Below are 17,076 nucleotides of genomic sequence, written 5' to 3'. Positions count from 1 at the left end.
ATGATGTCGCGTGACTTCGTGTCACGTCACCTATACAAAAATTCAGTTTCCCCGCTAAATTTAGCGGAAAAATTGATTGACGGAAATCGACGTCACGTGACCTACACATAAATTCAGTTTACCCGCTACCCGCCATTCCCCATACCCTATGCCATGGACACAGACCAACTCGACGAAGAAAATCAGAGGGGTCAATGTGTCAATGGTGTGGTGAGGGGTGGGTGGAGTCACTGGGGTAGAGAGGAGTGGAGAGACCTAAAGGTACATCTCGAGAAGAAATGCCTGGAGGTTACTAGCGCTAAACCAAGAACGTTTCACGTAGTAACACAATTGCAGGACTATTCGCCACACATTTTCAAACGAAGAATGATCGGAGACCTCTAATGTTTCTGCTGGGACAACGTTTTAATATTAAGCTAAATAAAACAACGGATATAAAACAATTTGAGTCACCAAATTTATAATTCAATATTTTAAATCACATTGTTATTAACAACTCCGTTTATACATCGTAACAAAATAAAACGATATTTTTTTTTTTTATTTTACTCGGGGCATCTCTTGTTTTGTGCAAGGCTCCGGGAATCTAATGATCCAGTAGTGTCTGTTGTGCCTGTGGTGTAACTTTTCTCTAAAAGAGGTACACAATTCGAACCTACACGGTCCGAATCAAACTTCAGTCTTTCGCCGGGGTCCTTTTCAATTTTCATTCTTTTCACTGTTTTTTCTTCTTTCTTTCCCCCGAAAGCAACCGTGATTTTTTATAATATTTCTTTAGCGCCACTCACTTTTTCGTCCAATAATTGGTCGATTGCTTCATTGGGGTTTAATTTCACAAAAACTAAGGCTATCATTCACCAAGTACCACAAGTATTGCGAATAAGGGTTAAGGAGAAGGAGAGTTATAGTAGCTGATAATATGATGAAACAATGAACATCAAATGTGCATCAATTTATAAGTCGCGGACATTAATTTCGGAGTAATAATTAAAATCATATTTGGTGTAGAAGTCTGACATTCTCAAGAAATCTGAAAACAGAGTTCTATGAAATCAGCGGTTAAACACTACTCAAAACATTTAAATATAATAATGTATGCTCTGTATAATATTGTCAAACATATTTGTAACATTCTTGGTCGTGTAAGATGATTAACAGTATGTTGAAGGGCTCGCATATACTGCAGCACGGTCCCCTGTAAAAGGTGCCGACGAGTAAGGCACGTATGGCCGATTCGTAATTAGCACAGTACCGCCTTACAGGAGCGTTCCGGATACCGGAAACACTCTCATTTGCTTAGAAAATATCCTTTGTATTTTCTTGCATCTTTTTTGTTCCACTTGAGTTACTACTTGGCTCAAATGCCACACCTCATGAACGTGCGGTTGATTTTGTAAGGTATTTTGTGCACTCATTCTGTCACTAACAGAACTTGATGCCGGGTTGGCAGCCTCATTTACAAGAATGCCGACGTGGCTAGGAAACCAGCATAAAAGTATTGCAATAACGTTGGTCGAGACAAAGATAATTTGGTTCTTCAGTTCAAGGAAAAGTGAATTGAGAGCACGCTTCAGTGATACGAGCATTTCTAGCGAAGTCAGCGGGTCGGTGTAAACTACGGAGGGAGAAATACAAATGGTTTAGAGAGACGGAGCAAGACGGAAAGACTATAAGATGAAAAGACGGAGCATTGAGTACTGGTCAATTTGTGTGGTTCTCAGAATATATTTACGCCATGTTGAGAGCGGGACTGGTGCTACGCGCTTGCCTGATCAATCAACAACATCCGTTTCATCATCTCACCTTGCTCTCTGCGCGTGCGTATAGGCGGGAGCGAGATCGCGTGGCGAAGGATAGACGTATCACTAGAACAACAAGCACGTAGCCTCCACCAGATTGTCAAAGTGAACGGAATATATTAAAATAGAAAGTGACGCGTGTCTTTGTTTTGTTTATGTTTTCAGTCGTTTCTTTCGGATCTTAATATGCATTATGCAATATCAACCAGTCTGCTTGTCTTTTGATCTGTCGTCAAGGAATAGTTACCAGTTTTGGTGAGATCTGGCAGAAATATCCTGACCCGCACTCCAACTGCCACTTACCGAAGAGATAAGGCCAGTTGTCGTCGTTGCCCAGCAGCTGCGGGATGCCGACCAGCTGGGCGAACAGGATGGACACGGTCAGGACCAGCTGGTAGATGGTACCCGTGGCCCCCCGGTATCGGATGGGCGAGATCTCGCACAGGTAGAGCGGGGCCAGACCTGCCGTCAGACCTGTGGCAAGAACCACGACATGTCTTCCTCTGATGCTCAATACGTGAAATCAATGCCGCGTACGGCAGGTTTCATCTAGTGGTTCTTCTAGAGCAAATCGGCCCGGTTCCGAACTTGTCGAGCCTGTTTAGTAGGTTTGTAATTTTTTGGACATTCTATTTTGGTGTTAAAAGTAGCTCAATACCTCTACTACGGCGCTCACCGTGTTTTTGATACAAGCAGCATTGAGGAAGGCTCATTTCTAAAAGTTTCACAGACGTATTAACTTTCATCATCTGGCAAAATGTAATTACCCGAGGATTTTGAGGAATTTCCTAAGCCCTGTTGTGCAACACTACCAAGAAAGTACGGTAATTATTTCTAAGAACTTGGCGAGAAATTATCTGCTTCAGGTTACAACCTGCGACTATCCTATAGTGAGTGTTCACAGTGTATGCGCAACTGTGTTCACAGTGTATGCGCAACTGTGTGCGCAACTGTGTGCGCAACTGTAAAGCGCGTATTGACAGCTAGCTTTCACAGTTCTTTTTGCAGCTTGCATTCCGCACCATTAAGATTGCCGGCCTTAGCAGCCTATTAACGTAAGCTCGTTCTGATCATGCGCTCTTAACATCGCCGTCAAATATGGCGTCCAGCGGATACCCTCTATAATAAAACCTATACTGCCAGGATTTTGTTGTAGAAAATCTATACTGAAGAGAATCAGAAATTAAATGTGTGGTATTTTTAAGCTCAAAAATAAAAACCGCGTAATCACGCATCAATTCCCGATCATGTAGCCTTTGAATTAAACAGGTCACAGCTACCTATTTTTGTATTTTCGTCAACATAATTTTTAACATGGCTGTAGTGAAATGTCTAGAACCTATTTGGCAGCCGCTCCTATCCAGTGCTTTTACTAATCTGCTTCATGACACCAATACTTACAGCGAAAAAGGGGATACAGGAGTGCATGAATAGCTACAAAAATCGCTTTATTTCAGTGTACGCCCGCATTAAAGTTTTTCAATAATCTTGACTTAAAAAAGCCCTCAAGCATGCCTATTCTAGATGTGTTGTTTTGTCCGTAGTTCATGTTTTATTATTTCTAATGTTTAACTTCACCACCATCGCGCTCAACAAAAGTACATGCCTATCACTTTTTTTTCGCAACATTAAGGGAGTAGAGACACTAAAACTTGTTTTTCCTCATTCTTATAATGTAGGCGCAATAGTCGCGCTTGTTTGACGTTATCCCGAGATCCCGGTTCCCACCAATCGTAACAAAAAATATTAAGCAAACAAAACGAGATAATGGACTGCTTACAGTTTGTTTCAGCTTAAGTCCAGTCGCGGACGACGCTATGAGGTAGAGACTAATCAAGCAGCGTCATAAGCGCAAGTCGCTAGGCCTTCTTAGTTCATGATTGGTTCACCCATGATATATCACGCACAGAAACATCACAAACACAATGATGGTTAATTTTTGACACTGTCTGATTGGCCCCACCAGCTCGTACCATCGGCTGCGTCCTAGCTTAAGGCGAAACAAAACGTCATTAGCGTCATTAGCGATGCTATGCGTATAACCCAAAGTAAAAGAACGCAGCAAAAAAGTTTAGTGTATCTACTTATTTACAAACAGAAGCTTAATAATCAACCACCGATGCCAGACAAAGAAAAAAAAAAGAAAACGCTTTTGGGAAAAGGCAGCGCTGATGGAGCTTCCTCGGGTCACCAAATATTATCGTTTCTTTAATTAGCGAGCATTTGCAAGATATCTAAATCAGTTAGGCGCACCCTACGCTTATTGAAAAGCACTCCGATCAGCTTCTTTTACAACATGCCGGAGGTCGAAAAAGCGCCTAGAAGGAATCCGGCAGAACGCTCAGACCTGAGTATATGACTGATAACGACGCCCAGATTTTGACACCGGCTGTCGGGAAGCGGACATAATCTCGGGCACATCCTCAAGGCAAGAGGATGTCTGCGCAACTCCTTTCTAGAAAGGCTCCCCCCGATGACGACTTTGAGGAGTGTAGATAAAAGACAACCAAAGCGCTTAAACGGATCGGCAGGTACCAGATTTGTTGCCCAATCTAGATGCACAAAAGGAGCCTCAAAATTTTATGCATTTTCGGTTCTAGAAGACAACGAATGTAAATTAGCATTCTTTAAAACGCCTACCATCACATGAGTAAGAGTTTTATTGGCTGTATGCCAAATGCAGTGTTTTTGCGAACCGTAACTCAAGTAAATTCTTATCTGACTTCTTTAAAAATTATACAAACATATCTATATGTAACCATAAAAAATCTCAGGTTTGAATTTTAACAGCTGCGTACCAGATAATCCACGAGACATAAGTACTGTGTCCAGATATATGACGGTGGTTCCACACCATAAATGATTAAATGGGCGATAAGGTTTATAGAAGAGATCTGTGTAGCCTGAGGTGCGTTACGTTTTGAAAATGCAGGTGTATTTCTCCTAATTGAAATGTGGTTACCATATTTTGAAGTATTTGCCATAGTACCAGAACGTGCTCGAGGTCACCCATGTTATATTCCGCCTTTAGTTGGAGACTGAATTGTACTTTAAAGGTTCCATAGCGAGTCGCGAATACCCTAATTGCAAAAGATGAACGAATGCGTAAAGACGGACGAACCATCCCCACTTTGAGACAGGATTTCTGCAAAAGGACCCATTTTGAAGTGTTTCGCATAATACCAGGATGTGCTCGAGGGCCCTAAATTTTATATTCTGCCTTCAGTTAGGGACCGAGTTGTCCTCGAGAAATTCCCTATCAAGGTGCGGGCGCCCGAATTTCAGAAGATGAACGAATGCGTAAAAACAGCCAAACAATTCCAAATTTCAGCCGATGCTACTCGGCATGCGTTGATTTGTGATGATTTGGCATGATGGATGCGGGTGATAAAACTATCATCCGCGTTCTCACACCGCCAGCCTTGAGCCTTTTTCTCAAATGGTAACTTTAGGGCACCACCGCGTTTCCCATGTTATGGAATTCTTTCTAAAATTTACCGATCTAGCGGTTTTCGATGACACTCAGCAAGTTTCTAATTTCAACCATATGTTTCTTTTTACTTATATAATATCCCACTCCTCCTGGCTGTATAACTTAAGTGATTATACTTCATTAGACTTTAAAATCGATCTGTAAAGCCTAAAATAGGCACCCCCCATTTATAATATAAGTGTAATGAATTTAATATTGTAGTACATTTGAACGTAGTATAAACGCCGCATAAGCGGTAGTTTCTATACTTCGTTTCAGTTTAAGTCCAGCAGACGCAGCAAACTCTTATGAGCTAATAGGACCGATCTAGCAGCCCCGAAAGTTCGAGTCATTTGGGCCTCTTCTGTTTATGAATCACTTAGAGATAATAGAACACATACAAAAACATTACCAGCACCACGATGGCGCGCTTTTGACCCTGTCTGATTGGTCCCATAAGCTCGTGTCGTCGGCTGCGTCTGAACTTAAACTGAAAGGAATAGCATCTTCGATGCACCGGAACCGCCCTGGAACCAGGAGAGTGCGCAGCGCTCCTCGGTCGTCCAGTGCGAAGTCAGTGCAACGTCCAGGACAAGCTGCGCCGCGCCGGGGCACCGCGGCGACCGCCACCATGTGTCACCTCACGTTTTGGTCGGTCTTTCTTGCATACGTCCGCGCGCGGTGCCCGTCTGCTAACAATTTCTCCCGTTTTTTTTTTTTTTTTTTTTTTTTTTTTTTACTTACAGGTTTAGCGGTCACACACTAACGATCATCGTGGACGCGATTGTTGATGGGGTCACCGAAGCGGGTGACATTTCCAAATGTATATTTTGCCCATCGTTGTTGGTTCAAGGAAGAGTTTTGCCAGATAATAGCCGTACCTTAGATGTCGTCGAAACGCCTCACAACGCTTTCCACCAAGTTCATAACTTTCGGGCGCTCCTTGCCAACGCAGCAATCACCGGTAATCGTGGCAATGGTAAGAAGCTCGTCGTTTTCGCTGTCGGAAGAGCTGGGAAATTCATTAGGGAGTTTTCGTAGACCGGCTTCCCCTCTCCGCTAAGCCCTGCGAAACGAAGAAGCCGCTACTGCGCCTGCGCGCCGATAGCCTTGGCTCTAGAGTTCCGGGTATCGTAGAGGGTTGCGGAGAGCGTTCCGTTACGGCGAAAACGATCTACGAAAACTCCCTATTGAGTGCTGTTGCGTGGCAGGTCCACTTTCGCAAGGTCGCCGTCTCGACGGACTGCGCGTCTGCTATTCCCGCCATCTCCTCGATTCCCGCTCCTGGCCGCAATGCCTGACGGGGCTGCACCCCAGTACACCGTCAGTTTTCTCGGTGCGCGGTGGGGCAACGAAAAGCCGCACCCGGCAGGGTGCGCTCCGTTAAGCGAGGGCGCCCGGTGCGCACCAGTGCACTTGATCGAAGACGAAGGAGCGCACCTCGGTGCCTTGGTGCACACCGGTGCGGAGCATCGAGGATGCTAGGAGTACAAGCGATATTGTCGCGTGCGTGGCGAAGTTGGCAACGCAAGCGGCTGTCACGCAGGGGAATGGGGTTTGAGTCCCGCTCGGCCCGGACACTTATTTTATTAATTTTGTACCCTTCTCATTTTGTTGTACTCTTCTAAGAAATCCCAGCCCATTCTTGCCTGTCACCGGGTGTTCTTGTTCAGAACATTTCTGAACGTGCCGGCGTCGCTGTATGGAAGTAGCGATGACGCGCTGCTTCGGGTCAATCACCTTTCCGTCGCCGGCGCAAGATGCGTGTCACCCTTCCTTTTAAGTTTTTAGTCAGAAGTTCAACACATTGTCGTTTCTTTTCCCTTCTAAGTGTATCTGCTTGTTTTACTGGTGACAACATTGCACAAGGAGGAATGGGGGTATAAATCAACGCGTAAAACATTATGTGCCTACAATACGCAAGCTGACAATCCATCCTGAGATACGTCCTGTGCGGAATCAGTTACTAATAATAGGAAATTTGAGCAAACCGTGACCGGAGCCTTTGAAGCATGCTTTTAAGCGCGCGCCTGGGTGATTGATACCGTGACCGCGGGGCGCACGCTTGAAAGCCTGCTTCAAAGGCTCCGGTAGTACGATACGCGGAACACGGTAGCGGTTAGCTAAAAGTCCCCAATAGTATACGTTTTATGGCCTATAATAATTCACATTGTAACATAGTAAAACTTATCTTTGACGGTACCTAACTATATCGCACTCCAAGATAAGAACTATACAAATGCGTGCGATGACTTTTGCGATATTTTTTTTAAACTTTGGTTGGGTCTAGTTGGTTTATTCCATTTAAAAGGTTAAAGGGAAGCTGAAGAGCATCTTGAAAGAAACGAGTTAGAGCTGAATCCTAGCGTATTTCTGTCCCGTAAATTTCAATATCACAAACATTTTACCCGAGCACATCAATAGACGCGAGATAGAACGGAAAAAAACAATTGCTGGGTCTGACGTCATGCCCAGAGGTTTCATCTGAGTTGAGAGTGCCGCTTGTGAAGGGACGAGTGCATCGTTTTTGATTGTTCGGGGGCGGCTTGCGGAAAGCGCGAAGATGCTGAGATCTTTTTTGTAATACTTCCCAAATCCCTCCTCCCACTGGAAACGCCAGGAAAAAGGGGCTTAGCACTATTTTTCAAGCGCTGTTGTGGCTACTTGGAGCATCAATCCGAAATATAACTTATATTCGTGATCCTGGACGCCTATTGAAGACGATTGAATTGGTCTTTCTCAAGTCCAAAACCTCTTCAGTTCCTTTTTAAATTGCGCCCATCCCTGTCGTGTATATTTCTCATTTCGTCCGTGTTTCAATTCGCGCTGTTTATCCTTTTTGTTTAAAAATTCCGACGTTCTTCCTTCGATCGCACTATCGCCACGAAATGGTAAGGGAGAAGGGGGATCGGTGGCCGGGAGAAAGAAGAAGACGCCGTTCGAAATGGTCGTGTTTTCAATGCTCTCCAGCGAAAACACACCGGCCACAGGCCGGGGAACTGCTGAGGCTTCGGCTAGTACCACCGAAATGACGACTGAAGAGTACCGGACCGTACCTCCCCGCAGGGCCGTAACCAGGGGGGGGGGGGGGGGGGGGGATAGGGGGTTCTGACCCCCCCCCCCCCCAAATTTTTTTCTGTGTACGGCCCTGGTCGGTGCACTGGCAGCCAGCCGATTTTAATCTCCACCTCTGCGCACGCGCAGTGGCGCCGGTCGGCTACCGGGTACCAAACCGGGACCGGATCTCCGGTTTGCTGTAACTCTCCATTATATGCCACCAATGCACATGATTCATAGGCGAAAATAAGACAATAGACACTTTCAAAATGGCCGCCGTTGTCCCCGAAAACACCCCCCGAAATTTTTTTCTGGGTACGGCCCTGCCTCCCCGTCTACCGACAGGTAATTTGAGTGTTAATTCTGTCTTTCTAGACGGAGATCTCGCCGCGCGGCCATACCGAGCAACAGACGTCCGAGACGCTTTGCGGGACGTGGTTGACAGCCAGGATATCATCGGAATCGGCCAATTCCAGATGAGTCACGTCTGGATGGTGACCTGTGCAAGCGCTTTGGCCAAGGCCAAACTTGTGACCAAAGCAGAGCTCCGTGTAAAGGGGCGCCGATGCCTAATCATTGACCCGGACACCAGAGACGTCAAACTGAATCTTCTTTGGCTACCAGTTCACATGGACAACCAGCATATCGAAGAAGCACTGGCGCCTTTTGGCAAGGTGCGTTCGATTGTTAGAGAAAAATGGCGCTGCGCCGGAATGGAGCAGATGGAGACGCTAAACAAAGAAGTGACGTTGACCCTTCACGAGGGAATGAACGCGAGCCAGATACCGCACCAGCTCAGTGTTCGGCTGTCGAAGCTTGGTGCTCGTGCCTGGCCGCCTTCCACTGTGTCTACGATGCTACCGAATCGGTCACATTCGTCGCGAGTGTAGGACCCCAAGATGCGGTGAATGCCGACGTTATGGTCATGCAACAAGTGAGTGCGTCACCACCTATGCGGACAAGCTCCGACAAGCAAGAAGCCCAGCTGAAGATGTCGTTTTAGAACACGTAATGGACATAAGCGAAGTGCTCGATGCAACAGGAGAAGTCATCCCTTCCAGCACCACTTCAGGGGTACAGCTGACGGCCCCACTGCACCCACCATCTGACGTCAACCCTGAGTCGGCGACGATCACTCCTGAATCTGAAAAGCCTGAACCGTTTTTGCAAGACAGCGAATTCCCTCCTTTAAGTACGACGTCAACGGTTGCTTAACAGGATTCATTACATCGACGTGAGCGCTCGACCACGTCCAGTGGAACATCTGTCAAACGACCCGCCCCAACATCGGAAAAATTGTCTGTGTCGTCTACCACGGATGTCGCTATCGGCCACAACCGCGACAAGAGAGGCGACGCAAAACGCAGGCCAGCTGAGGTGTGTGAGCACCATTACAGTAAGGCCACACGGCCTGCTGACGCAGTGAAGGACGGTGATGAACTACCTCCTTAGCTAACACCTCCCTGGCATTTCCTCCCCTCAGCTTCGCTACCATCAACGTAAGAGGACTGTGTTCACGTGCACGTCAGTCCCAATTGTATAGGGTCCTCTCAAAGGAACAGATTGACTTTGTTGCCGTCCAGGAGACAAAGATATCGTCCGAGGAGGACACAGCTCGTGCATTGGACCCTTTCCTCTCAAGTTATGAGGTATGTGTGAGCCACGCGGATGGCTTGTCAGGAGGGTGCCTTTTATTGTTAAAGAAGAGACTAGAATACTCGTCATTTTCACATGCTGTGGATGATAAGGGCAGGTTCATATGCTGTGATTTTTTCTGGCGTTTAATTTCCATTTAGGCCTACAATGATGTTCGACAAAGATGTTTTTTTTTAAATCTCGCCCCTTTTCTTGACACCGACAGGCAAGTTGTTCTGTTTGGTGATTTCAATTGTGTCTGTAATATCAGTGATAGATCAGTGCCTCCTACAAGACCTGACAGCAGTGCTGACATACTAAACAACCTCACATACGACTTCCACCTATTTGATGTCGGTGCTTCTCAGGTTACTGCTAGTCGATTCACTCACATTGATGCTTCATGTAACGCGAGGCTTAACCGAGTTTATGTTTCAAGCCAACTTTTTTCGCATGTGGCTACTTATGAAGTAAAACCCATGTCCTTTTCTGATTCTGTAAAGGTTCGTATTGGGGCACACGTATGTAATAAGTCACGTCCAAAATGGGAAATATGGAAATTGAACACAAGGCTTCTTGGCAGTGATGATTTTTAAAAACGTGTTCGTGAATGTTTTAACAATATGTCCACGAATGAAAAATTCGGCATTTTCGCCCAATGGGACTCATTTAAACAAGAGGTCAAAAATGAAGCGATTAAATTTGCTTGCATTGCGTCCTTTCACGCAAAGAAAGACGAAACTGCCCTTTTGCGAAACCTAAATAGCCTTCACGAATTGGAATGTGAAAGATCTCGTAAGTTTCAGGAAGAAATCATTCTTATCAAAAGTCAGCTGCAGCGCTATGAGCAAAATCGCTATAATGGTGCACTGGTACGTTCTAGGTGTAGGCGTTTCTTGTCATCTGAGACACCCTCGCGGCGTGCCATTGATGATGAAAGACGCCATCGGTTTTCCAAAAAAATCAAACTTTTGGACTGCAACGGAACCCTCTCAACCAACGATGTTGATATAATGCGCACATTCGAATCCCACTACAAAAACCTATTCCAGAAAACGCCATCTTCCAACAGTCAAATGGCAGAAACTTTAGTTTCTATGTTGCCTAAAGTAAGTGAGATTCAACGCGAACTACATAGTGGACCAGTAACGCTGGAGGACATTCGGAGTGCGATAGATGAGTTGCCTAACTCTAAAACGCCAGGACCGGATGGACTCCCAGCTGAGTTTTACAAGGAGTATAAGGAGCTACTGTGCCCTTTCTTACACAAGGTATTTCTTGAAGCTTACGATAGTGAACGCTTACCACCATCTTTTTATAGCAGCCATACAGTATTAATCCCCAAAAGTAAGGGTGCAGATAAACTTATACGCGTAGAAGGACACCGCCCTATTACTCTCTGCAATGTGGACTATGAGATATTCGCTAAGATTCTGACAAAACGGCTTCAGTTCGTCGCTTCTAGTGTTGTTGGCGACCATCAGACATGTGGAATTAAGGGGCGAAGCATACAGACCAATATACACGTCGCACGTTCGGTCATAGAGAGCTGTACTCGGCATAACAACCAGGTCGGCATAGTCCAAGTAGACTTGGCGAAAGCCTTCGACCGCGTATCTCATGACTTCCTTTTCGCCATTCTTAGACACATAAACCCGGGACGAACGTTGTTGAAAGGAATCGAACTATGCTACCGAAGCTGTGCTACCCGTCTCATTGTTAATGGTTCACTCTCGACTCCTATAAATTTAGAATCGTCTGTTAAACAAGGGTGTCCTTTATCCCTTCTTTTGTTTGCTCTTTACTTGGAACCTCTTTGCTTGAGTGTACTTTCCAACCCTACAGTGGACGGTTATCACTTTTATTCCGCGGAAGTAAAAGTGTTGGCCTACGCTGACGATATCGCGTTTTTATGTGCTGATAAGAAAAGTGTCGATAATGTCTTTACCTTAACCCAGACATTTTGTGAAGCATCGGGAGCGTTGGTAAATAACTCAAAATGCGTTGGCTTCTCGTGCGGCCAGTGGGCCACAACACCTTCAAGGTATGCTGGTATTTCGTGGAGCTGTGTAGCTCCTCAGTATTTAGGAGTACCGTTGAACTGCATTCGAAACAGTGGCCATTACTGGTCTGAGCGTGCGGCAAAGATCAAACGCTAAGCCAATATAATGAAATCAAATCGGTGGTCAATCTTTGTACGCGCAAAAGCCTGTAACATTTTCCTTGTAGCGAAACTCTGGTACGTGCTCCAGGTGATTTGTTGTGCGAGAGGCCAAATTAAAAAAATTCCATAGAGTTTTCGCGACTTTTGTCTGGGATTCCACTTGGGAACCCATGCAACGAGACAACCTTTTTCGCTCCATTGATACAGGGGGTCTTGGGCTGATTCACCTATTCTTAAAACAGGTGGTTGCTCGTTTTATTTTCTTCCGAACTGTATCCCATCATTTCCTGCGCACTTACGTGCCGACAGAACTTTCAGAAGCTTTACCATACTTGGTAGTCTCATCTGTGCCTGTACGCACATTGCGTCCTTTCGGTTTCCTTGGAGAGGTAGTTAGCGCGATTGAGTTTTTAAAAACCCGGTTTTCTCTGGAGTATTTATTTAAAATTCCCCGAAAAACAATTTATGCTGATCTGATAGACGTTATTTTTCCTGTACCTTTGTATCGAAGTGTACTTGGTAACGGTTCGGAACAAGATGTTTTGTTGTTGTTTTGTTTGTTTTTAAACGTGTGAAGAAAATGCGAGTGTGACCTTCTGCAAAAACCTTTTTTTTTAAACTTCACACTTCCACGCTACCTGTCAGGCCTTGGCTTCAAGAAAAAAGCATTTTCGTTCCGTGGTCAGTGAACTGCCGCCTCTGTAACCAACCGGAAACTATAGAACATTGTTTTATTTTCTGCACTGATGCTTACCTCTTCTGAGATGTGTTACAAAGAACTGTGAAAAAAGATTTAAATATAAGTGCCTACCACAATCCGTTTTCTACCTTTAAACCCGAATGACAGCTTCCCTTATGATATGTTTACACTGATGGGTTTGCATAGTCTCTGGAAAACGAGAATGATTGACAGAAACGCTGATGTTCCCCGGACAACAAAGTCGAATTTTATAGAAACTGTATCGCATGTACGAAATGCATTTGACCATCTCGGTGAACGCCCAGACTGGTATGCTCTTTTAAAGGGGCGGTGCAACGATATTCAACTGGAATATTTTTCACTTTACACGAGCTTACTGGCAGTAGTGGCACTCAAAGATACTCGTACGCAACGCCACTGGCCAAGAAACTTCTTTGTTGCGCTATAATTTCGAGGACAAAACCGAGTGTTTTCATTCAATCTCTCCTTCGCAAAACCTGATGACGTAGCTTTAAGGTAGCAGTACCGCCCAGTGACGATATTTGAATGCGGCTCGTAGATTGGACCCGAGCATGGCGTGGACACTCGATTTGGGCTCGTGATAATCGACAGCTCGAGAAGCATTGGGGTAGTGTCCTGTGTCGAATCGCTGCAATAACGACAACAACCGAAAAATAACAATGTCTAGAACTCAGCGCGTGTCCTGTGCCTTGTCAACCCCAGAGCGAGGCTATGATCAACATTGGCGCCATATAATCGGCTCCCGATCACGTGGCCGCTTGTTCTGGCTGCGAATTGAGGGGGTGAACTCAGCTCGTTTTTCTTAATTTTTTTCTGCGACTTCAATTGCGTGTGGTGAAAAACGGAAAGGTATTTCACAGGTCATTAACATCAGGGATCCGTTCTAAGCGGTATTTGCGTAAAATACAAAAATCGTTGCATCGCCCCTTTAAATCGATGCATTCATCTTCCGGATTTGTAGACGTATTCTTCAATACAGAATACTTTGTCGAGTTGTGAAACCGCACTCGAACCTATGTGGGGAATTAAACCCCCACGATGGTGTGACTTTAGATGAACGAAATGTATGTCGACGCCTGTACATGACACCTAACGCCAACCTTCGTGTACCGTGATTTCAAGTGCCTTGTGTTTTCTGACCAAATCCCATGTAATAAATAAAAAAAAAAAAAAAAAAAGATCGGTGGCCGAGTGGTCTAGCGCACACGAGCTCGGAGCACGTGGAGCGAAAGCTCGCGCTGCAGAACCCAGGGATCCTGGGTTCGAGCCCCACCCCTGCCCGTTTTGATCTGGATGAGCATCGTACCGGCGTGCGGTCGTGATCACTACTGCGTGATGCACGTTAAAGTCCCCAGGCTAGCGGTTGCACCGCACTGGCTAAATTTCTCATCTACAGCTGGGAGACTCGTCGCCCCTGTGAGGCAGACCAAGTTCTAGGCTGTATAAACACACACACAACCCAATTTTTTTTTAAGGGAGAATGATAAAGTTGTCAGTACGTGGCAACCGCAAGACAATGATTACCTCATCCTATTTTATTTTTATATTTTGAGTTACTGTTGGTTTGTTTTTGCACTCGGCACACGCTCCGATATGGCTGGAATTTGCACACGGCGTAAAAGTTAAAGGTGAATACGCCACGTGGGGACAGATGAGTGAGCTAGGAGCGCCTGTCGCAAATTTCTGGCCGTGCATGTGCCAAAATGTTGAGGATGAGTGCGAGGCACGCACGAAGAGCCTCGACTTCAGTAGACCAGCTCCATCAGGTTAGAGCGTGAGATGCCATATATAATAATACTTCGCTTTCTCGGGTTTTGACGTAAGGACACCAAGGAACAGCAAGGATATTGACATATAATTGGTATTAGTAAGGGCTCTGTCCTGAGAAAGCCATTACAGATGAATTTTTTGGTGATGCTGAAAGTTCCTGTTTGCACAAGTAGGAAAAGGCTATAGTAATTTCCCCGACAAAAGCGGTCAAACCCTAGACTAGGAGAGTCATGTTTGTCTCACTTAATTGCCCCTCTACCGCGTTAAACACACTGCAGTGTCGATATATCAAAAGGATAATCCGGCATCTTACCAAATGTTTATATTAAATTATTTTCAAAATTCAGGACCATCTGCTGGCTTAACGAATGGTTTAGTTTTGTATTTTTTGTATTTTCTCCGTCATCGTAACTTTCACCTGCCAACGGCGGACGAGAATGGGCTCTCTCGCCTCATTTTTCAATGCTGATTTCTTTCAGTTTCAAATGTGTCAACGAAAGACGTAATGCGTACGTACGACGCGCCGACCGATAGACTCCTAATAAAACTTCGGTCATCCAGGGATTTTAGATGTTTGCCAAAAAAATTAATTGGACCCGAGTCCAAAATGAACGCTGACGCAGAACTAATTGTTTCTAATTCGTACGTACTAACATCTGGAAAGCCTTGCATCCTCCGCTTGGGAACAGCTTTCATCAGTTTCCGCTGCCATTATAGTACGACACAGACACTCAGATGATGATAGTGCCTAGAGTGGCCAGTCTGAGTTTCGAGGAGGGCGTAACTGCGGGCATTCTTCTTTTTTTTATAAATATTAATATATTCGCAGTAGCGCCTGATTTACATGATGCGTTATTGCTTGCGACTGTCAGCTGCGACGTCGACCACCGGAGCTTACGTCCGCACATATTGTTTTGCCGTACGTAAGACGTCGCAAATGAAACTTGTAGCCAGAATCACACCATGTGAATTCGGCTTTACGATATTTCTTGTCCTCACCACCAAACGTCACATAAGCTGTCTGGATATCGCTGCCTATACATGGCCGCGACAACCACTCAACTGTAACAACAAATGTTAGTGGGGGAGCGAGTCAACACTCATCCTACCCGTTATCCCACCATTAGCGGGATATCATCGGGTACAGTAATACCCCTACCCCATGATAAAATATATTGTCATTTCTATCGACCGACATTGTCTGATCGGCCACTCAGCATGCGCCACCTCCGGCGTAGCGCGATGCGTGCGCGACGCTCGTAGCCAGAATCGGAAGCTGATTCGTCGACCCCTCATTTTTGTTCAATGAAAATGGCATTATATTTTTTGCCATGGTGCAGGTATAAAGCATGCTTTGTCAGAATCTATGATCGTATTCGTTTCAACAATCGTAGTAAAGAAAGCAAACGTTCGGCTTTTCACGGAACGCTACCAATTTCCCCACTTCCTGGGTCGAATTAAATTAGCTTTGTGTTATTTTGTCAAGTCGTACTCGTTTCAAAAGCCAAAACCCATCGCCTTTTTCTTCAACAACCAAATCTTGCAAGAACTACTTCGCGCATCACATGAATAATGAGTGAAACGTCCTTTGGTGTGACACCGAGTAGAGGTGGTATTGGCGTGCGCCGCGCTCATACCGGCGTTGATGCCCGCGATGAGCCTTCCGAGAACGAGGAGCTCGTAGGAGGCGGCTCCCTTGGAGAGGGTCATGAGAAGCGCGGCGGCGAACACGAGCCCGCTGTTGAGAAGCAGGCCTCCCCGGCGCCCGAAGCGGTCGGCCACGCAGGCGGTGAGCAGGCCGCCCATCATGCCGCCCACACAGAACACGGCCACGAACACGCTGAACACCAGCGTCACGGTGGCCTCGGACGCCGGCTCGCCGAAGCGCTCCGTGAACGTCGAGTTGATGAAGTCCTCCAGCACCTGCAGCCAGATATATTGCATTTTATATTTTATTAGCTGGCCTAAGCGGTCTTGATCCGACGACAGATCACTTATTATCGAGCTCGAATGCCGCACTCAATACATGCTTGCCTCTGGTGTCACATGAGCGGCCATAGGAATGGCCTCGCTGCTGTGAGCGCACCTTCTGCTGAATATGTTTTACACCCCCGGATTAGGTTTTCTTCGCAAAAACAAGTACGAATGACCAAACCGCCAGCATCGTGTGATGACGTCACCTAAACCACCAGCATCGTGTGATGACGTCACCTAAGCCACCTGCATCGTGTGATGACGACACCTGCAATCCATAGAAATGTGGAAACGAACCTTTTTTTTCTTTTATCACTCATTTCTTTTTGTAAAGAACGAAGCGTTGAAGTGTAAATTTCTTGTGCGCCGACTTATTCTTATTTACAGGATACTGCAGGCCAATATTTTAGCCCAAACAGGACTGGACGTAATGTTGATGGAAAACTAAAATTCCAGATATTATACAATGGGCTAAAACCATGCA

General features: G+C 45.6%; 1 protein-coding gene across 1 annotated transcript in view; it reads right to left on the bottom strand.

Moving 5' to 3' along the window:
• The window catches only part of LOC121836142 (facilitated glucose transporter protein 1-like), a 57,298-nt gene extending 40,759 nt beyond the window's left edge, over positions 1 to 16,539 (bottom strand). The window contains exons 1-2 of the mRNA XM_042290928.1: positions 16,256 to 16,539; positions 2,103 to 2,273 (exon numbers count right to left, since the gene is read on the bottom strand). Of these exons, the coding sequence (XP_042146862.1) occupies positions 2,103 to 2,273; positions 16,256 to 16,427 (343 nt within the window). The 5' untranslated portion in view covers positions 16,428 to 16,539. The remainder of the gene's footprint in view (positions 1 to 2,102; positions 2,274 to 16,255) is intronic.
• Between the last annotated feature and the right edge of the window lie 537 nt (positions 16,540 to 17,076).

Source organism: Ixodes scapularis, unplaced genomic scaffold (genome assembly GCF_016920785.2).
Source record: "Ixodes scapularis isolate PalLabHiFi unplaced genomic scaffold, ASM1692078v2 PGA_scaffold1__304_contigs__length_218370807, whole genome shotgun sequence".
NCBI lineage: Eukaryota > Metazoa > Arthropoda > Arachnida > Ixodida > Ixodidae > Ixodes > Ixodes scapularis.
Note: the sequence above shows the minus strand (reverse complement) of the source record. Positions and strands in the feature narration are given on the sequence as shown.